This window comes from Excalfactoria chinensis, chromosome 3, assembly GCF_039878825.1.
Source record: "Excalfactoria chinensis isolate bCotChi1 chromosome 3, bCotChi1.hap2, whole genome shotgun sequence".
Taxonomy (NCBI): domain Eukaryota; kingdom Metazoa; phylum Chordata; class Aves; order Galliformes; family Phasianidae; genus Excalfactoria; species Excalfactoria chinensis.
In genome coordinates this window covers 44930315-44953221 of record NC_092827.1, presented here as the reverse complement: position 1 = coordinate 44953221, position 22907 = coordinate 44930315, and the positions used below count along the sequence as shown (strand labels likewise).

The 22907-nt window shown below is 44.4% G+C and overlaps 2 protein-coding genes across 3 annotated transcripts in view; one reads left to right on the top strand and one right to left on the bottom strand.

The window, feature by feature from the left end:
• Nucleotides 1-3853, top strand: part of ROS1 (ROS proto-oncogene 1, receptor tyrosine kinase) — a 72891-nt gene extending 69038 nt beyond the window's left edge. Inside the window, exon 44 of the mRNA XM_072332666.1 lies at nucleotides 3702-3853. Coding sequence (XP_072188767.1) covers nucleotides 3702-3853 — 152 coding nt within the window. The remainder of the gene's footprint in view (nucleotides 1-3701) is intronic.
• Nucleotides 3854-15501: 11648 nt separating this feature from the next.
• VGLL2 (vestigial like family member 2) lies at nucleotides 15502-20030 on the bottom strand. 2 transcript variants are annotated; one of them, XM_072333165.1, is made up of 4 exons: nucleotides 19950-20030; nucleotides 18061-18352; nucleotides 16550-17047; nucleotides 15502-15542 (listed from the first exon to the last, which is right to left on the bottom strand). In XM_072333165.1, exons 1-4 carry the CDS (start codon nucleotides 20028-20030, stop codon nucleotides 15502-15504), a joined length of 912 nt encoding a protein of 303 aa, XP_072189266.1. The 2 variants fall into 2 exon arrangements, with proteins under 2 accessions (XP_072189266.1, XP_072189267.1); XM_072333166.1 differs by lacking the exon at nucleotides 16550-17047.
• Nucleotides 20031-22907: the final 2877 nt, after the last annotated feature.

The window sequence follows — 22907 nt, the reverse complement described above, 5'->3', positions numbered from 1 at the left end:
AGCCATTCGAGATCATACACTTCGTTAGACAGGAAACACAGATATATCTCCACTGATATGTAATACAGAGCAGAGTATTAAAACGGATATATATTTCTTCTATTTATATTCTTACTGGCAATGTGCAGAAACTGAAACACAGCACCTCCAGCTCCAGGTGGACAACAGGTATTGGTCAAACGCTCCAAGCACAGAAACTACCTCCTGGAGCTGACTGACTCAGTTGAGATGAAGCAGTCACTGTTAGGTAACTACCTTTTTCTTCATGAACAAAGATACACCAGGCTCTTCCTCTGCAGGTATTCCCATTGTGGGAACCTTTCTGTTATGCCATCCAGTCTCTTGTTCACTCCCATACAAACTGTGCAGAAGGGGCAAGGGGCAGAGTATGTAAGAGAAAAAAAAATAAGATACAAATGGTAAGAAGTAAATGTGATTGTAGTTCTAAACGTGGTCACTAACCTGTTGAAGGTGCTAAGCATCATATGCCACTGTGTTACCCAGATTTGGTATGTTTCAGGCTGGATCCTTAGCTATTGTAAATCGCTGATGTCCCACTTGTTCCTATGGAGCTTTGCTAATTTGTGCTAGCTGAGGATCTGGCCTTGAAATAGCTATAACAGAAGATCAACGTCTCTAGATCAGTTTGTACTGAATCTACCAATCAGTTTTTCTATGGACTTTTTTCCTTTTATACACTGTCACCTACTGAAATTAAACACCTCAAAGCCATCTGCTTATCAAGACATCACAACAATTTGCGCCCTTCCAGGCAGGATTTCAAAACATGCTTTGAGACCGCACAGCTTGCAGTGAAGGCAGGGGAAGGGAGACTCTGTGATGGAAAGGCAGGATACATGACCCCACTCATACGGCTGCTGCAGGAAACGGCGGGCTGGGATGCTGGGATTTAGAGGGGGAAGCACAGATTTTATCAGTTTGGGACTGGCCTTCTCAGTAGAGCCTAAGCAATCAAACTGAATCTGTCATGATTATGAGTCAGGCAATCACAGTGTCTTGTGTCACTTAATGTGGGGTTCTTTAGACCAAAGTTCTGCCTACCCATAGAGAGCTGAATTGTAATTAGTTTACCTGCAGTTTAGCTCAGATGCTGTAATTACAACTAGTACTGGGGAAAACATCTCAAGAGGTCATGCATTTAGGAACTGACACAGGTATCTACACAGCTGAAGTGCAGAGCTTTCAACATTTTAATTACTGGAAGTGGTCTATCTGAGGGAGCATGGAGCACTGTGGGGATCTACCTCTCAAAGGAGTTCTCATACTGATCACTGTGCTGCCAGAGCCAGCCTACCTCATGCCCTGATGTAGATTGTTTGGAGTGGATGTGGGTAACTCTACACTGTGCGGCGGCCCACAGTATGGACAAGCCAGTAGGATTTAAGTGTTTGGAGTTGACTTCCCAGCACGACTCCAGATTCTATTAAGGTGTACCTTGGATGCCTCCTCTCGGTACGTTTGTTGGCTCAGCCTGGCTCTGCTTGTGAAATCTGAGGGGATCACATCACATGGTTTATCCTGCATTTACTCACGTATAACCCAGCGTGACTATACATCAATCAACTAATTTTAGAAAAGTTAAAATTGAAAAGAAAAGAGAGATATCTCATGAATATACTGACCTGTCTCCCATCTCCAGCCTTTATCTTTCTCCAAATTCTTGATGTTGTTTGGAAGGGGCTTCTTAACATTATTCAAACTTCTCCACATTGTTGTATGGCTTCCCAGGTTGTTGGTGGTGCCTCTAGGTCTCTTCGGGGGAAATTTCTGGGGGAAATTTCACAAGATACAATGATTTTTTTCTTAACTGTTAATTTTCAGTATCTTCCGTCTCTGTCTGTCATACAGCTCAGTGAAAAAAATATTTGCTTGTTTGCTGACTTATTTGCATTATACTGCATAACCTGACATCTTTGCACAGAGTTTTTGGCTCAGGCAACAGAATAGTGCTAAGCTTTCATGGGCATTGAACACTATGCTAAGAGAAGACAACACAGTGGTAAAGAAAAGGACTGTTGTAGTCAAAAATCTCATTATGGCAATGGCTGTGCAGCTTATGTGGGTCATGTTATAGAAGAAATGATATCAACGTTATCTTCTTCCTCTTTCTTGTTATGGGGTATGAGCATTCCACACACATGCACACAAAAAAATGTCTTTTTTGCTTGTTTTGTCTCAAAAACTCAAAAAGTAAAACTAAGCTAAAGGTGTTGATTTTTCAGCTCTTTTTCTCTGCAACGGGAAATACAGTGGCATATGGGCTAAAGAAGGATTATAATATTTTATATATTCCGTAGATCTTCAGACCTGTTGGGGAAAGAATTAGTAATGTATCTATATATCTGGTAAAAATATCTCAGTGACCTCATACTCACATTTGTGTAAACATCACCTCATCAGTTCCAGATACTTATACAGGAAACAAATCTGAATGCTCCTCCAGTGTTCTATACTTAGGCAGGTCAGCCGGCATATGTCTGGTCTGTAAATACCGAGTTTTACTTGGGTCCTTATTTTAAGGTTTCTCTCTTAAGAGTTTGCTACAAACATGCTCTCAGCATTTGCCAGCCTGCCTTTTCCAAGGCAACTTGTGCCTGAGGGTTTCCATTAAAATATTTATTAAACAAAAACCACATACAAAAAAGAGCTGTACTGGTTGGTGAACACTTGGTTGGGATTGAATTACTAAATATTGCCATAATAGTCCTGAAGTGACAAAGTGAGTATCAAATGATTTTTGTAGCTGTCAGTCAGTATGGTATATGAAGGCAGTTAGTTCTGTCCCAGTCTGCATTTTGCTAGCAGGTTTCTAAATTCAAAACCCTTGTTCACGTTTTTTCCTCATAATATTTACTAGTGGTCTCTACTATGTGGAGAAGACTTTTGAGTTTGTAGTTGATGTGTGTGTGTGTCTTTATAGTGACATAATAGTTTGTTGTCCAACTGCAGCAGCACAACACATGATTCTTATGAGTCGGTAACAGTGAATGTCACATTTCATTTTCCAGTTGTGAAGTAAAATAAGAGGGGAGCAGAATGAATATGTGTTATTAAGGAACAAATGCACAGAATAGCAACAATTATAACATGAGCTTTTAGTTAATCACTTGAAAAAAAAAACAAGTTATAGTACCTGCAATAGCTTTCAGACAATGATGTACATGCAAACAGCATCAAATTAAGAAAAAAATCTAAAGTTTTTAGTAACGGATAAAAGACATTGTACTGCTGAGTTCATGTTTCCTGGAAGACAGAATATTACAATTCTTCTAGAGAGGGGGTATGTTACAACTTAGCAGGTAGAAAACTGCCCATGTTACAGGACACTATTACTGTATTACTAGCCAGGTTACAAAAAGCTAGAGATTAAAACCATTTTAGCTTTATGCAGGCTATCTTTCCTACCAAAAGAGTTAATGTATTCATAAATATATTTCCACCTGCAAAAGTATTAATGGCGATGACCAAACATCCTCAAGTGATTTGGTGGAAGATATAATCCATGCAAGCAATAGCAGAAAATAGGTTTGACTCATCAGTCACTCTTCATACAGTCACTAGACAGACATTCTCTACCAGCTGACTTTGTGGTTTTTCTCATACTATTTGTATACTACTGGGTTGTTAACTTTTTTTTTTTTTTTTTTTTTTTTTTTTTTTTTTTTTTTTTTAAATTGCAGATATTGATGTTCCACCTGCAGATTCGGACAGCATTCTTTCAACCACTCTAATGGAAGCAAAGGATCAAGAAGGCCTAAATTATTTGGTAGTAGTCAAAGAAAGCAACCAAGATCAAGGTAGCATCAGCTCTGCAGAACTTACTTCGATATAATACCATCTGTCTAATCCTCTGTTTGAGGATGGGAGACAGAACTCTACCAAAGAAGATGTAAGACGGAGAAAATATTATGCATCTTATTATACATTTAAAGATTTCTTAAAAAAAAACACTATCACTCTAAAACACCAGAACTTCCAGAGAATGTCATAAGGTACTAAAACTTATCTACAAGACAAGAGTCACATATTTTTGACTTTCTAAGTGCTAAGGTTCATGTGTTTCACAAGAAATAGTTTAATGAAATAAAACTTGCCATCAGAGAGAAAATGATTTTACTATGATCCCCATTAACTTTATACAGAGACACAAACTTTGGACACAAGCAGTCCATCCAAAAGAGAAGTACTGGCATGCTATCTCATGGAAGGGAACAACCTGATCATGAAAAGAAAAACAGTTCAAGTATAGCTCCATTAAGCACACATGAAATTATACAAATTGAAAAGCTAACAAATACTAGTTGTATTTTTCTGATCTCCAAATCTGTAAGCAATTGAAGAAAGGCGGCTGGGTTGTTCACTGCGGGGATGGCCTATTTTATCATTTAATTTAAACATACGCTTGCAATCATCTGAAATTTTAAGTTGCACAGTGATTGATCTGTGAATCTAGTATCCACATTCCTTTTCCCTTTAATGTTGATCACCTTTCATTTCTTAATTGATTAGATAAAGGTAAATGTTTTTTCCTTGATGTCCTTAGAGTTCAAATCAAAATATACAATAAAACAATATATGAATAATTCCTGAGTATAAGGAAGCAATAATCTTTTTGGAATGCCTCATCATGAAGAGCAATTTGCAAAATTTGCAGAGATATTCACTGACATCTGTCTGGAAGCTAGAATCATATCCTGCTTTTATGCAAACTCTTGATAGTGGGAAATGCTGGAGAGTAGTAATTGTTTAATGCTAAAATGTAGATATTTTTAAGGAACATTGCCACTGAAGTCAAGCTCCAAAAGTTTCTTAAATGGAAATTCAATACAGATAAAAAAAGATGTTTGGCACTTGACTATTTGAAGGTCTTGCTTCAAATTTAATAAAAATTGAGGTATGTTGAAATTAGTATTCTTTAAAAACCATTTGCAAAAACAAACAAACAAACAACAACAACAACAAAACAAAAAACAACAAAAAAAAAAACAACCCAATCAGTTCAAATTGGCTGTTATCATGTCATTTTTTCCTTTTACCATTTAGCCACACTTGTACATGTACAAGCCACAATTGCCAATACCAGTAGTTGAAACACTCCTATCTTTTCTTCTCTTAACTTACACTCACCAGGTCATTAGTGATGGCTAAAGAAATAGTGTATAATGTTTCCTACCTCTTCAATTTCTGTTTGATTAATTGTACAGCTATTACTTTCATTTCAGTAACTTATACATGAGTAACATTTACTAACCAGCAACACGTGCTAACTGGAAATAAGGAAGATCTCTGTTCCGTGGTCACTGTACTAGGATGACTTCACTTGCACATGTAATTCCACTTAACTCAAGAAGACTGCTCAGTCAGCAAGCTGCAAACAAAAGTTTGCGAATGAACATGACTTCATATGATATCTTTTTCACATGATATTCAGATAGAAGCCTTCAATCCTGCCAAGAAGCTTATATAGGCAGCAACGTTCACAGGCCCCATGACTGTGTCTGTGATATAACCCACATCAGTTTAGTCTTTCATAGGTCTGAGTTGGAAAATGATCATGCAAAAGCCTATCCAGCATAAGTAAATTGAGTTTGTGGAAGGTGAGTAACAGTGAAATCAGTAGTAATATCTTTGACACCTCAAACTAGTCATGAATACCCAAGGATACAACAAGAATAGACAGGAAGGTAAGTGTTGCTTTGTTTATAACAAAACATAGTTGGAAACTAGTTGGAAAACTAGTTTTGATGGAGGGTTTATCAGAGGAAGACGAAGACCAAAGTGTTGAGTTTAATGCATTGCCAACAAGGCTCAAAATATTGACCACTGTTGGACCCAACAGTATGAAAAACTGATTAAGACACAAGTCTCTAAATACATATCTAAGAATCCTCCTATATAATTTGCAGGAGTCAGTGGGAAGACATGCTATTTGACCTTCCCCATGCACACAGCGTGGTCCAAAGCATGCTTGGTGATGCCATTTTTCAGATCTAAGTCTGACCTTGCCCATCATTGCTTTATCCTGCTTCCTGTCTTAGAGAAGTACGTATACAAGGTTTGTACTGACTGGGAGTTCAAATTTACCCTATCTGAATCCACTCATAACACTAGTTGCAAAAAGCTTCTTAATCTTCACACTTCCATTTCACTTTCCTCTAGAAATTATCATTTCACATTCTTTATCCGACTGAAATTACTCCTCACCTCTTCATGATAATCCTCATTTTACTCATCCATTTTCCTTACACTCTGAAGGACACCTCTCACTTTCAAGCAGCTAGCATCTGATAATATTTCTCATAGCTACCTTTGGAGACAGTAGGAGGGATGAGCAGGCATGAAAGACTCTTTTAACACACTCTCTCTTAGGAAAGAAAAAGGGCATCACCTGGCCTGTGTTTATTTCTCTCTGTTGCTGACTCCACCTGTGGCAGACAAAGTGAAAGATTCAAGACAGCTTTGAATTTAAGAGTCTTGACTTTCAAGTCTATAGTTTTTTTTTTTTTTAAGTTAATGTAGATGGATTTAAGGATGAGAATATCTTTTTTAAAAAGTATATATTTAGCAGAGAAAAGAATCCTGATATATCAGAAAGATTAAATGTGAGATACAAATGAAGCAGTCATTATGACCACAGTTGTGTGACATCCTGATGACTCACCCTCAAGTGTACAGCCAATATTTTATATCTTTACCTTCTTTGTTTAAGGCATACATTGATAATGAGTATGGGGTGTGGTATCTGGTGTAGTAAGAGCATTTCTTCCTGAATCCACTCATAAGCCAGCAGAAGCTACCCAAGTAAGAGGAGAAGTCACTCCTGTGAAGATTATTTCTGCAAGATCTGTAGAAAGTAGGAAGTGGTTTTTGGAATCTGAAGTGAAAATTTATAGAGATTCTTGCTGGCAATTCTGACAGCTTCTTAAGAAAAGCATAGTTCTCAGGCTAGTATAAAAGCAGATGGGCTCACTTTTCAATCACTGTACATCAGTTTAAATATGTTACAATGAGCTGATGTACATTAGTGAGGAAACTGTCTCAATCATCAGGTTCTCAAGATTTGTTGTGACTTGGGCAAGTACTACTTTAGTTGTTATAATTAAAAATTTAGTTGTTTCAATGCAGTGTATAGTCTTGCCTCAGCATCACCAGCCTTCTAGAAAGTATTGCCTGAATGGTCTTGAAAAGTATCTGCTCAGATAAGAACTGGAAATAAAGGGGAGTAGGAAAAACTGCTACTTAATACCAAAATCAACTAGTGCTTGCACCCAGCAGTTAGAAATGTTCATGTTAACACCTCTGATTACTTGCATGTGAAGCAGTGCAAAAGTAACAACCTAAGAAACTGAGAAGTAAAGGTCCAAGAATGGGTTCTGTCAAAATTCAATGTCAAGAGATGTTTTATGTTGCTGTTACAATTCTAGAAAAGAACATGCAGAAGAAAAGCTAATTCTTCCTGTCCAGTAAAGAAAAAATCTGACACCCACCCCATTTATCAGGTTTAGGTTTATTGAAGTTTTGCAGAGTATTAAATACTCCTTCTTCCTTCACCGTTCATGTGGCAGCATATGCTTTTGCATAGTTGCACAGTTCTGTCCTTTCCTGTTCCATGAGGATCCAGACTACTTTCTCTTCAATACTTATTTCTTCTGGCACACAGCATTTTGTGGGTAGGTGGCATTTTTTTTAAGGGTTCTTTGCACATTTCCTTCATTATTCAAAATTGACATTGGAGGGCTTGGTGAAGCAGATTCTTATCTAATGTACAACCTTTTTCACCCACTCTATGGCTCATCACATCTTACAGATGGCTGCTGGTTCTGAAGAACTGTTTGGACTCTGGAGGAGCAAGGTCTGGGCAAATGCCACCCCTTGTAGGCAATTATCTCATGGATCACACAAAGAGTCCAGAAAATTGATTTGGTTTAGACTACCTTGTTCTTATAGAGAGGAAAGAAAAGAATGGTTTCTCCCTCTCCTCCTATATCTTGGTACTGCAACTCTGCAGAGCTCTGTCACTCCCACACTCACCCACAGGCAATGACTGTTCCCCACAATGAGGGCTTCTAACCTGTTGAGTCATTTCTCCAAAAAGATCTATTCTTTTGTCCACCCTCGCATTTTTCCCCAGACTGTTCTCAGTTCTACAAGCTCCTTTCTGAAAGCAGGAGATCAGAAACACAGTGTATTCAAAGCTTGTGAAAATATTTCCTGCTCTCTGTTATTTTCTTAATTACTCCTACTACTTTATTTGCTTGTTTGTTTGTTTGCTTGCTTTTTTGTCTAAGTACTGAGGTGACATTTTTATGGGATTATCTTTCACAGTCTGCATATGTTGGTTTTAAGCAATAATGGCCATCTTGGAGTCCATCTGCTTATTTGTGAAGTTATTATTAAAACTTTGTTATGTATTTAACTTCACCTTTTATTCACTTCATATTTCAATTTCAGCTGGTGTTTTATTGTCAGGTCTTTGAGCTGCATGAAATCCTCTGCAACTCCTCAGAGATGGGATTCTTTCCTCATAGTCCTGATTTAATTGCTCACGCCTTCCCACAGCATTCCTTCTAATTATGCTAAATGATACATACCCCAGAAAAATTACTTCATTGGTGAGCTCTTTACCCTCCAGGAACTGACCATTTATTCCTATTCTTTTTCTCTAAGATTTTAACAAGATACATGTCAAGTTGAGGATCCTTCATTCTTTGGAAAGCTTTCTTCTCTCCTTAGTTTGTCTACTGACATAGTCTTTGCCATCTTAACAACGACAGCGCTCCATAATTTTTAAGTCTGTTGCTTAAGACAATAAGAGAATTATCCTCTGCCTAAATCGACTAAAACCAAACTAGTGACATGATCTTTGTATGCAAACTCTGCACGCATGCAAATACCATACACTGAATATGCTAAGCTTTCTTTCATTTAAACTACTCTGCGCTTGCAGACAGAAGGGTTTTGCTGTTTTTGAGAAAGCTTAGAGAAGATTCTCTGTATTAGCAGTGCAAATCTTGAAGAATAGTATGTTTACCCTCAGGGTGAGCTCCTGACAGAAATAGCCAACATAAGGAAATTCTGTTGGAAACTGTAGGAGTGAAGGTGAATAAGAACATGATGTGTAGGGACTGCTGTGTCAGAAGAGGTGCAGCTCTCAAAGCCACATGTAAAGGAGCTGTTAAAAATGTCTTTCCACTAAAAACAGCACTGAGAGACATGGTTAGTGGGCATGGTATGGTGATGATGGGTTGATGGTTGGACTAGATGATCTTAGTGGTCTTTCTTTTTCAATATTAATGATTCTTTGATTCTGTGAAGATGGAGAGGAGAGCAGCAACATCTGTACAAGTATTGTTGTACCCACTGATTTCATTTAGAAAATTAAAAAACCCATTTCTGTACATTTAAGGTTGAGCATAGTTTTTTGCTTCTAATTTATAAACAAAATTTTCTAAAACATAAATGTGAAGTTTCTGATGTGATGTCAGCATGACATGCTGTGTTTCCACTGACCGGGTAGGAAACAGATAAGATTTTGCAGGTGACTGTGGACTAGTTTCATAAAGATGAAGTGTTCTTTTCACGCTGCCATTCTTCAGGGATTTCTATTGCAACCACATGATGAGCTAATGCAGGCAGCTTTGCTGTCTTGCTTTGCACAGGGAGGGAATGACCATGATGAACCCCAGCCAGGGTAAAACACATTCCCTCACCTGCCCCACCCAGAGTTGGCTGCTGGCTTCAGGCTAGAGGCTGTACTTTCACAGCAGAAATGGAGAAGAAACACTGTTTCTGCTGCTTATCACCTTTCAGGGTTACCATAAAGTAATTCAATTAAGTATCACAAATGGTGGGAAAAACGGCATGTTTAGAAAAACCTTTTAGAGTCTTTGTGCACTTAATCGCGTGTCCTTGCAGCAGTAAGCCTAGGCAATCACTGAGGTGTCACCAGGGAGGAACAGGGTTTGACCTCACTGTTGCTCAGTTTTCAGGTGTGTGCGTAGCAGTCATGCTGCCACTAAAACAAGGCTTCCCACTTTTGGGTTGTCCCTGATCTTTTTCAAGACACTTTCTCCACAGAAGCCTTTCTGAAATGCCTCTTGTCTTAATACAGGCGTGATATTTTTTCAACAGCCTTTGATTCAATTTTATGCTGTATGTTGAGTAAAATGCAAATATCTTGATGGAAACAATGCAAGAAAACAAGTGACAAAATAAATGCAGGTGCTCTATAGCTATGATGTTTGCACAGTTGTCTTTTGACCCAGATCATGGACCCCTGCAGCGTCCCAGAAGTATATATGCTTCTAGAACCTGAGAAGCAGGAAGAAGAAACACGGGCAATAAAATAACTATTAGAAGACAGGCTCATATGCAGTGGGGCTGGGCCATGAATAAGTTTGTGCCTGTTACTCTAAGGGCTATGCAAATATAAGCGTTGTGAATTCTTTTCATATACGTTTGTTTTTTTAAATCATGAGAGCGGTAAGTTAGGTGGCAAAGCAAAATAACGAAGTGCCCTGGGAAATGCACAACCAGAGAAGGTAAACAAAACACATACAAGTGCCCTCATGAGGGTAGGATTTGCATTTTCTTAGCAGAACAAACTCTCTGCATTGGCTCCCTGTGCTCTCACTGAAGTGGAGGTCATGGCTAGTGACAACTGGGAGCTGTTCCCGGAGCCTCTCTTGCCTTTTTAGGTTATGAGGGTCTCTGTGTGTTTAAGATAATATGATTGACAGCTCCACTCCGGCCCCAATTAGCACCCTATAATTTATTAGCTTCTGCTTTCAGATTATGCGCTAACTTCACAAATATTTCAACCACGGAAACAGCAGATATCAAGTGTCCCTTTCCTGATCCAGCTCACTGTGACCGCAGTTAAATACACAGAGGGAGCTGTGCAGGTCTGTCAAGAGAAAATAATCATTTGTGCCTGTGTGCAACTGGGGCTGTCACAGCCCCTTAGGCTTCTTCTTGTGAAAAACTTTTATTTTGCTGGGCCGGGGATTCAGACCCAGCTCCTACCAGTAGGGTCCAGGACTGGAAACCAGTATGCTGGCTCTTCTTCAGTTCTGCTTCTTGTACAAGTACTGAAGCTTCAGCCACAGATAAGAGGTGCTGATGACAAAGCTCACATCCCTCACTGTGGCACTCCTTTGCTCCTTGTGGCTGCAGCATGGGACTGGTAGTGGATGCAGGAGGGAAGGGGATCAGTGAGCAGGGAGGGTAAGGAGTGAGGGTCAGCAGATGGAGCAAGAGAAGGAGAAATGAGGAAGCTGAACGGGAAGACACCTTGCAGTCTGACCATGCCAGGCGAAATAGGAGGGAAGATGCCTGCAGTGGTCAGGTGGGACTACACCCAGGAAGCTCAGGCAGGAGAGGGCATAGGACTCCTCACTGCAGGTAGCGCCTGCCTGTAGGTCTGCTGTACAGCATTCATGCATTGTCCCTGGTCATGGAAGCAGTAGGAAGTAGGACGCAAAGTTAATTCCTTAGGTATAATTAGAGATGGACACTAACAGTGGGACTCATCTGGTCTGAGCTGCTTGTCAGGGTGGCCAGTTCAGAAAGCAGTCTGACTGTAGAGGGAGGTAAACAATAGCTCAGTTCCCAGGATTTCAGCCCCAGATCTTAATGAAAGGTTTTTTATTTTCCTTTCCTTTCTTATTCTTCCTCCTTTTCTTTCTCCTTCCTTTTCCTTTCCCTTTTCCTTTTTCTTTTCCTTTTTATCCCTTTTCTCTTCTTTCCCCATCTCTCATTCTTACTTCCCTACACAGCATTGCTTAGCCTTCCAAATAATCTCACCTCTTCTCTCACCTTCCCTTCTGCAACTGCTCCTCTGGGTGGCAGGCCAGGGAAGCCAGCCAGGACACCACAACCCCCCAAGGAGCTGACTCGCCTTTCTGTAATCAAAAGGGCATCTTAATTACATCCCTTACCCAGAAAAAGATGCACGAGAACTGCCAGTCAGAGGCCTTAGTGAATCTTAAGCCATCCACAGCACTTGCCTTCCTTTTAGAAAGGGACCAACCTTTAAGCCCTCGGTAGAGCTTGTTGTGAACCTTAATAGGACATCAAAGGCAAAGTGAGGACGGACTGCTTCTGACCCAAGACAGGCAGATCCATTTCCCTGAGGACGGTCAGGGCAAGAGCCAAGGGAGGTGCAGAGATTTCAGGCACTCTCCTTCTTTCCCCTCCTCCTTTCCCCTCCCTTAGGGGTTCTGATGCAAAACCCACTGGGAGAGATGGTAGGAAGAAATATTCACCCTAAGGCTAGCTGACAGGAGACTGCAAATGCAGAGGTACATATTTATCTGCCTTTAAGGAGCCCTGAACTGCATCCTTGCAACTGCAGTCATATCAGAAGGAAATATCTGTTAAAATGAATCAGACTCTGTGCCCGACTGCCCCTGCACCTGCTTCAGCATCACTCTGCAACATCACTCTGCCCTTTACCTCCTGCCCCAGAGCCTATATGGACTGTCACAAATTATGTCTGTTTGTAAGTCACCACTGAAACAATCTCTTTGCTTGACTATGGCAGGAGAGCAGTAGCCAGTACAAAACTGCATGCCAATGGGAGACCCTAGGGGTCTCCGAATGACATGTAAGATGCGTGTAACACAGAGAAAGCATACCTTTTGCATTTACAGATCTTTTTTTGTGCACATTCCTGATTAGGCAGTTACTAGTCTATGATGCAAAGAGAAACAAAGCAGATTTATGAAATAGCACCGAGGTTTTATTTACACTGCTACTGCATTGGGAAACTCACGCACCCTGTACCGGGCAGCCTAACGCTTGGGGTGAAGTTTCTGCTCTGGCAATACAAACTGTAGCCCTAGACCTGCACAGCTTCACTCCTGAAACTCAGAGGCAGTGCTGTGGGCAGCCTCCCACAGTCAGGACAACCCAGTGATTTGCACTGTTTCATCAAAACACCCTCTGACTGCAGCGCATCCAAAGTGGGAGCCTTTTTAAAAGTGGTTTGCATAGCACCTAACACCATAAGCCAAAGACTTGACTTTGGTGTTTGGGTACTTCCACAGTACAACAATGAAAATTATCTGGAGAGCAAGTATCAACAGTAATAGTCATAACATTAGTCGTGTATTCATTGCATAAATCCTCATGGTTGAAAATGCTCCCAGTCAAAATGAATGGTAAATGTCAGCACAGTAAATGTCTGCTTACATGAATGTATCCAAACATACCTGGGCTCTACTGCCCAGTGCTCCTCATTAGAAGAAGAGGGGGGAAAAAAATGAAAGAAAAAGGAAACAATTGCATAGTCTACACAACAGCCAAATTTAACTTTAAAAAGAAAAAAGAAAAAAAAAAAACAACAAAAAAACCCAAGAAAAATAACTTAAAAAAAAACCTAAAACTTTAAAAAAACAACCTAAAGAAAATGCAGGTGACTGTTCACAGGATGACCTTGCCATCTTCAAGCCTCTGCAGCAATAAATGCCATTTTTAGGTTGTTTTTTTTTTCTCCTGCTAAGTGCTGCTGTCTTCCTTCATGATAGAAGACTTAGAACATTTGTGGCTTAACCAGCGCTATAAAATCCGGAACCGTTTGTTTGCCCTTTCCAGCCTGCCAGCTAGCCGAGGGCTGTGACGACATGCCTGTGGGTTTGTCTGGCTGAAGCACCACCACAAGCCTTATCCTGACCTTTGCCCAGCTCTGGCCATGGATGTTCTGCCCTCTTTTTATTTCAAAGCAGCTCCTCACAATATTTACTCTCACTGCTTTGTTGTTTTCTTGCTGTGAATGTTCCTGTTATTCCCCATAAATATACTTCTAGTTGAGATGGAACTTAGGAGCAACAAGTTCTCCGTTTCCAACACAGTGAACATTTTGCCCAAGTCTCAGAATGTAAAATCTCCTATCACATCACAAAAGTCTGTTTTCTACTGCTTCTCCCAGTTTTAGAGGGATGACATCAGGACTCTCCTCTCACATGTACTGAACTTTGTCAGCCTTAAAAGATGTTGCATTAGGAAAAGACGGAACAAAATGAGACACTGTAGTGTTAGGATCTGATGCTTTGCCTGTAAAAATGTCAGCTTGCAAGCATAGGGTGAACTTGCTATTTCTGCACTGTTTAATTAGTCATTCAACCCTTTATAATAACATTTTAATGTACCACTCCAGAATAGCAAAATATAGTCCACTCTTTTATCAGGTGTATGAAGAAGCACCTCTTACTATGGGGTGCCACCCTTTCTGCAGCCTATCCTACAGAGACACCCTATGCTAAATAGCAAGCATTGCCATAACATTGCATTTTCTTGTCTTTTGTATTTATCACCATATTTTCTGCACATCAGGAATATATTTTCAACTGCTGGGATTTCTAGTTAGTGTTAATGCAGACTAGTAAAATAACTCACGCCATCCACACTACAGGTATTTATTTTCTCCTTTTTCATCCTGGAGTTTCTAACCCGTCTCATTTCTCTTTTTCAGTTTTAATTCCCTATAAAAGCACTCAGGGTGAAAGAAGGAATACCTTTAATGCAGCTTTCCTACCCTTAAATAGATATCTTATTCCCCCTTTCAAACCAAAACAAGACAATTATTAAAGTGACAAAATGACAGCAACAAATAGACAAAGGGAAGCGTTAGAGGCAACCCAGACCTATTATCCCACATGTGCCTTTCCTTCTGGTGTTCCCCTTGAAGGCTGTCAGTTTGAGGGCAGGCAGTTTTTCCTGGGTTTCCTTTGTCCCTCTTCTTTAAGAGGGTTTTGTTTTCACCATAAAAAGTTTCTTGTAAAAAAAAAAGAAAAAGAAAAAAAAAAAAAGAAAGAAAGAAAGAAAAAGAAAACAAACAACCATTACACATTCAATGCAAATGTTATGTCAAATCCTGACAAGTGCCACCTTGGTTTTCATATTTCTGGAGTTTGAACAGTTGTCCGTGGAACAGCTGCACTTCTGTAAGCCCAAGGCAGGTGGCCCAAGCTAGGCGCTTGCCATTCATAACCACAATGCTTAAAAATCTGACTAGCTCCTCAGTAGTCCAAAAAATGTTAGTGAGTTCCAGTTTCTTCTCCTTTTCCTTTTCTGCAATGTAAAGTAAGATTCCAGTTCAAAACTGCTACATAGTTTTTCCCATGTTGAAATCAAGAAATAATTTTCACCTCCATAAAAAAAAAATATATTCACACCACCGAAATAACCACAATTTCCTCTGTCCCTTGTAAGAAGGCCAGTGGTTTTGCATCACCGTTCGTGACGTCATTTGACTCTTTTAAAATAGTCCAACTGCAGTTCTGACTGTGGAGTTTGTTTAAATAGTTCATGGTCTTTGGCTCTCCTCTCTCAACAGAGGGGTTTTCATCTCCAAAATAAGTCTAAAGATCATCCTTGCAAAGCCAGGTTGTTTTAAGTCCCGTTGTCTGTCCCCAAGCTGCAGGGCCATGGTAGGCTTGGAAAAGGGCAAAGGGGTCTGGGAGGCTCTGAGTCAGCTCGTCAGCTCAGAAGGGGTCCACCACAGAAGGAGTAACGCCGAGCTGCAAACCAAGACCAGAAGCTGTTACAAACTGACCCGACTTCAGCTCTGAATGCCACCATGCCTAGAGGCAGAGATCTACAGGGGAGAGCCAGGGGAGGAAGAGTGAAGGACAGCTCTAAAACCAGTACAGATCCTTGCTTTTGTCCTGAGGCTGCAAACCTGAGAATGGAGAGAAGAAAAAAAAGGGAAGAAGAAAAAATAGGTACAGGCATTTAAGGAAAGAGAAAGACAAACTCCATTTCTGCCACATGAGATCAGAGGCTCAGTTGAAGCCTGGGCTCCCCAGGGCTAGAAGAAAGCAGTGAAGCGAGAAGAGCCCCCCGGCTGCAGTGAGGAGAGGCACATGTCTCTTTTTAACCTGAAGTGAGGCTGCACGGAGCAACCAGTGATTGTGGTCACTGGGCTTTATCATGAGGAAGCCAAGCAGCTGAGCAGGCTTTCCTTGCTGCTGCAGACAAGGAGCTGCAGCCCGAGGAGCTGGCACTGCTGGCCATGACTCTGTCCTCTCTGCAGCACCATTATGAGCATGCAGCCCTACAGCTGGCCAGGGGCAGACCACTAGCACTAGCCTCCCTGGTCACAGGGATAGATGTTGCCTTTACATGCTCAGCAGATACAATAGCATTTTCTTTTGAAAACTGGGAGAAAAAAAGAAGCAAGCAGAGGAAACCGTTTAGAAAGCTGCAGAAATTCACAGAGCTGTGCGACTGCCCTATGGGAGGATTGAGCCACAGCCCTCAGGGCTCCATCAGGCTTCCAGCACAGAACAAGGCCCAAAGCAAGCAGTACCTCAGAGTGTGTCTTGGGAGCCAGATATGTGGAGCGGGTGACACATTGCCCTTGCTTGCCTGGCCAAGGAATGCAAAGAAGGACACGCAGGATGGGTTGGGAGCTCACACACCCATATGTTTCCTCTAGCTGTCCTCTACACAGAGCCCTCCCCTCCCACCACAAGGGTTAGCCCTGAGTTGGGGGGACCCCAAAGGGCCAGGGACCTCTCTTCACCTGCATCCACGTTGAGGCCAAGGCTTTGTGCCACATCTCCCGCTGCATTGGGGAAGGGTCCCGATGTCGTCCAGGCAGCAGTAGGGCCTGCCTCGCCCTTGCTCAGCTCACAGGGCGGGCTGACCGGTGTGGGCACGGCGGCAGGGGTGAGGCGGTGGGGGCGGACAGAGGCAGTGGGCACCAGCAGGGAACCATAGCGAGGGTCAAAGTGAGGGCCGTAGACCTCGTGCATGGCCGTGGGGCGGGGGTAGGCCGTGCTCTGTGTCCCGAGGTAGGGATGGTGGTGGTGGTGGTGGTGGGCGTGATGCCAGGCCTCAGGACCACCCTGATGTAGGTGGCCATGCAGGGAGGCTGGGGCATAGGGGTCCGTGGTGGTGAAGGGCAGCTCGCTGTGGGTGGCCAGGGGGCTGCTAAGGGTGACAGGGACCGAGGAGGGCTGGTAGGCGCTGTTCCAGAAGGATGGGGGGAAGCTGCGCTGGCTCATCGGGAAGGAGCCATCTAGAAGCAGAGAGAAAGGAAAAGCGGATGAGCACTCTCAGTCCTGGCATCTGACACCCTAGGGCTCCTCTTCACTCTCATGCTGCAGTTATCTTACAAACAACCACCAAACATGCAAAACTGCCCACCAGCAGCCCTCCCCAGCCCAGTCATCCAGCACAATTAGCCCAGGGCTGGAACAATTTGCTCCAGGCTTCTTTTAGTACTTCTTTAAGGGAAAAGATTGTTATCTAAGGTGAGAGAAACTCCTTTTTCTCTCAGTCTGGAAACTGAGTCAGAATCATTATGAATCACAGCAATTGTCAAGGTTGGGTTTCTCCTTTTGTTTATTTATTTATTTATTTTGTACTAATCTCCCTCTTGAAGCATTTATGCTCATCACCTTAGAGGATGCCCAATGCTGCCAGGAAAGCATCTGTTTCCTCAGTGTGGTTTCAAAGCAGTCAGGAACAGCATGAGATGCGCAATCAGCTTAAATGTGCTTAATCTATTTTGGGGTAATTTCTGTTTCTTGGGGCTCTTGTTAGCATGTTTGGGAAGCATTTTGTAGCTCTTTGAGAATTGACAGGGAAAAGGACAAGGACCCCGTGGTACAGAGATAACTGGAAGTGCAGAAGTAGATGCTATGCATTACTGATTGTGAACTGACAGTGTTGCTGATTATTTCATTATTAGAAAACTGATGGGAATTCATGGGGAGGGTGAGCAATCAGCTCTCAGTCGCGCACTGGCAGATGAGGGATGGTCCCTGAAGCTGCTCTATAGCAATTGTTCAGGTCAGGTGTTCCCTGCCACCCCAGATACCCCATGAGCCTATAAGGTGTAAAATTGGGTATAGGCACAAAAGACCTCTGCCTGCATCCACTTCTCATATTGCTCCCACCCTTGCTCATCACAGCCCCAAACTCAAAGCCAAGGGACACGGGGGATTCCTGTCGTGGCTCCTATACCTGCACCCCCGCATCCCCTGCACTTGCAGAACCTCAGCACCCGCACCCCTCCTCGGTGCTCACCTCGCCAGGAGCCGGCGTTCCGCGCCGCCTTGGCGCTGCCAAGCGAGAAGCTGCTGGGCTGGCTGAGAGCCCGGCTGAAGTGCTCGTCCACCACGGCGCTGATGTCCCCCTGGAAGTAGGTAAAGAGGACGCACCGGGAGCTGATGTACTCAGCCTCGGGGGGCCTCTCCTTCTCGGGGCTGCACTCCTCCTCCTTGATGCTGGCGGCGGCGTGGCTGGAGAAGGAGCTGCTGGCGCCGGCGCTGCTGCCGCTCTCCGGGGCTTCTTGCATTTTGGAGTACAAAGCGAGTTTCTGGAGGGAGAGAGAGGAAAGGGAGAACGGGAAACGAAGCAACGAGGCGTGCTGGCCCTCGTCCCGGCCCTCCGTTCCCGGGCCAGGCGGGATGCAGTGCCCTGACCCGCTCCGAGTTCCATGCGGGAGCTGCGGTCCTGCCGCACCCCCGGGTCGCCCGAGCCTGGAAGTGCCGTGCGGGACGGGCACTGCCGGGAGCGGGGTGACGCGCGGGACTCAGCTCCCGGCACGAAGTTCCGCACGCAGAGGCTCTTTGCGGGCCGGATCCCGACACCGGGGGAAAGGTAAAAGAATGACCTACAAAACAAAGCGGAAAACGGGAGGAAGGGGGAAAAAATCAAAGTTTTCCTCTTCAAACACGTCTCAGAGCAGAAGGCATTTCTCTGGCCAGCGGGAAGCCTCAGGTATTTCCTACAGGATTGCACAATTTTTACTGGATCCCGCCGGGAGAAAAAAAGAGCGGGCACTCAGAAGTTCGTCGGATTTTTCCCGAGGTCTCTCTGCCCGCAGCAGCCGGGAGTTCCTTAAGATGAGCCGGGAAAGCAGAGCCGGAACGGACCGGAGGAAGAACGAGAGCAGGGCGGACGGGAGCCCTGAACCGAGCGGCGCGGGATATTTAATAACGTCTCTCCGTGACTGCCGCCTTTCCACTTGGCTGCCGGCTCAGCCATTGAGCTAATAATTAGCCCCCTAAATAATGTCACCCGCGTGCGGACGGGCGGGGGGGCAAGGTGGGGGAAGACATCATCTGCTATTTGTAACAGGTATGCCGGCCTCGCTGCCAGGGCTGGAGGTGTCCCGCGAGCCGCCACGCCGGGGCTTCGCTAAGAGGGAGCGGAGAGGAGCGTGACCGTTCGCCCCCAATCCCGCAAGTCCGGGGCTGCAGCCCGCCCGCGGCCCGGGGCGCTTTCGCCTCTACCTCTCCTTTTTTTCGTTTGCTAGGGAATGCCGCTTTCCTATTCCGTTGAGATGAGGGGAGAAAATAAATAAATAAATTTTTAAAAGATAAAAAAAAAAAAAAAGAAGAAGAAAAACACGGGGAGCTGAGAGGTGCAGCAGGTGCTGCCGAGGGAAAAGGAACGCCGGGTTCAACATACAGCCCGGGCTGCACACGCACAGGCATCCCCTTAACGATCTCACCACGCGGCACACGCGTGTCCCTAGGGCAGCCCGCGGGGTCCCGCCGCCGAGCAGGGCTGGAGCGGGATCATCCCCGGTAATGGATGTTTCTCCCACGGCGGCGGCCGGGGGGCACCCCGAGCAGCCCTCCCTCGCCCTTCCCCGGTAGCCCTCTGCAACCCGGTTGCATCGCTGCCTGCAGCTGCCGAGCTCGGGATGGAGCCCGGCCCAGGAAAGGAAAAAAGAGGGGGAAAAATCCCTTAAATGTCATATCGGATCTGATGTCCCATTCTCTCCCGCAGTCCCGGCGGTACGTACCGTGCCGAGCCCCGCACCAGGGTGGGATGCAGCCTCGCTTCTCTCACCATCGCAGACTCCGGCTCTTCTCCCCCACCCCCTCCCCTTCTCCTTTTCCCTTTTTCCTTTTGGTGAGGCCCGGGGGCCACCCTCCCGACGCCACCCCTCCCACCCCACGTACCTGCGGGTAGGGGCTGTAGGCTGCGGCGAAGTACGGCTGGGGGGGACCATACACTTGGTACATAACATCCAGACAGCTCATGGCTGTCCGAGGCCACTAATTCGTTTTTCGGACATCAACTCGCGTTCTGCAAAGCGGAGCAGTGCTCGGCGGGAGGGAGGATCCCGGGGGTTAAGAGGCACGGCTCACTGTGGGAGGAGTGATTGAGGGGTGAGACCGCGCCGCGCTGAGGTCCCCCCCGGCTCTGCCTCCCCCCCAGGCAGCGCGGCTCCCTCCCGTCGCCCTCAACCGCGCTGCGGCTCCGCGGGACGGAAGGACTCAACCCAGGGCAGGGAGAGCCCCCTTCAGCCGCCGCTCGCTCCTGCCCTTTCCCTTCCGCCCACCGTGCCGGGGAGGGTTTTCCCGCACGAAGCGGTGACCGTCCTGCGGGTAAGGTAATGCCCCCAGACTCAGCGTGCGCCTGGGAGCGCCGCCACCAGAGCTCCGGGATCAGCCAAAGCTAGAGAAAAGTTATCTCACCTGGAGGAACCTTCCTGGGAACTTAGGATGGGAAATGCAGGGAATGAATGAGGATGCTCGTACACGGTTCCTGCGTTAAAGACAACCTGTCGGGAAGGTAAAGCGGCTTACTCCACGGCTTCCCGGTGAGCACACGGACACGGACAGCTGAACGCATCCCAGCGCAGCTTCGACGGCGGTGTACAGGAGAGCTCGATGTCTAACACGGGGATGGAAGCTCTCATGTCGATGCCAGCCGCTGAAGCATCCGTAGCACGGCTTACAGCGACTGAGGAAAGGGACCCTATTGAACTTAGTTGCAAAGCTTTTGAAATGAACACAAAAATACGGGGGAGGGAAATGAAAGAATATCATTAGTTTTCAAAAAATCTGGAGGAAACTGAAAAGAATGAACACTCTGAATTTTGAAGGCCCAGAATTCTTCCATTACATTTCAAAAGAAAATAATTAAAAAGACTTGTACCTGCCTCTGCTTTGTTTAACAAAAACACATTTTTTATGTCCTGGAGTCTGGGAACTGTTGTGAATGTTCATCCTTTGCTGAAATATAAAAAATAAAAGATTAAAGGTATTTCAGTGCCCAGTGAGTTTTTGTTCTGTTCTGTTTTGTTTTCTTTCAACACCAGGTGTAGAAAAGTCATAACTTAAACATCTTTTCCTCCCTCTTCTAATTCAGTAAATTTGTTTTCTGTACTGCAATGCAACTCAGAGCCCTGGCTGCACAGCTCAGCCCCAGCACTGCTCCCCACACTGCTAACCTAAATCAATTGTGTGCTCGTGGCTGGGATGGGGACAAAGGCAAGGACTGTAGGTACCAGGCCTTAAAAAAGAAATGTATCTAACACTCTATGGCTTCATTTCTCCTGTTCAGGAAGCAAATAACCACGCTAGTGGGAAGGACTCACCCCATGGCTGGGATTCAAAAGGCTGCTCTCAGTGGAGGAATGCACCAGCAAGAGCCTGAGGGACCTCACTGGGACTGAAGGGCCCCTCTTCCAGCCTGGTGTCCGCACCAGGCAGCGTCCCCGTCCGGAAGATGTCGGGGCCTGTCTCAAAGGTATCAGTCTGCTGGGTGACACATTTACAAGTGAGTACACTTGGAACGCGTGCTCTGAAAGCACAGCACAGCACATTTCCCTGCTGGTTGCACAAGCTCTTCTCCAGTGACTTTGTGCAATAGCAAAAGTAACACCTGACTCTCACCGCAGCTTAGCATGTGCTTCGAGCAAGGAGAAAAAGCAAAGTGCAGCAGCAACGTGGGACTGTGTGCAACAGTGTGGCAGAGTCCAGGCTGCTTCCTCTGGACAGTCTCTCCCTGAGGGCTGAATTGAGTGGGTTTACCTCACCCCCAAGTAGATGTTACTGGAAGTGACGCTGATGTGGCTTGCTGTATCCACAGCTTCTTTTGTAACAGCTATTTGACTGTAAAACTGTCTAATATAAGACACGAGCAAATTGTTGTATTTCAAGGCAGAGCAGTCCAAGCATTCATGAAAAAGTGTCGGCAGCATTTTAGCACTCTGAAATCAGTCTCCATTACCCTGGAATTCTTGGGTCAGCATTATACTCAATAATGATCTCACTGCTTTAGTATAATTATATATAAATGGTTTTTCTTGGTCCTATCTAAAGGACTTTAGGTGAATTAACTCACATAAAGAACAACAAAGGCTTGAAATAAATCCATCTGAGTTATCCTAGGGAGAAAATAATGATAACAGCGAGGGAAAGAACACTTTTAGAAAGGATATGGGTTAGAGCTGACTGTACCATTAAAGCACTGGCATGGGCCACTGCCTGTGTTCACAGACAGGTAACGTTTCATTGTAGTAATGTGAAAAGGAAATCTTGTTTTGTAGCTTCTTGCTATGGCTGAAGAATGGTGGGCTCTGATGAACAGCAAGCTGCAGAACCTTGCAACATGCCTTGGGCGCATTCCTATAACACAATTCAAAGTTATCTTCTAATTGAGCTGTAATCTTTCACAAAAGAATGGGGCATTACTGTGAACAGTTCTCTGGACAAGCAAATTCCCCATCAAACAAAGCATTAACATTCAGAAAGACAGGGACAAAAAGGCAAGGGAAATGTAACAGGACTGGCAGCATGTGCTGCTCACCATCCCTGTGAATGCTGCATCCAGCACCAGCACTACATCCTATGCATAGCAGTTTGCCTAGCCAACATACGATTCAGGAATTAAACATTTATTGGCCTGTAGAGATCCTTCTGGTTTTGAATCAGCCCAAATGGATATCTTATGCTGTTGATAATAAAGTTTTTCAGAAGGTCAGGGAAACTAATGTTGACTCCAGCAAGGCACACTCTGCCAACTGGGAGAGACCGTGAGCTGCATGGGGAATTCTGCCCCTGCCTTAGCAGTTTGTCACTGTGCTGAAGCAGCCTTCAGTGCTTCCCACTTCCACTTGGAGTAGATCT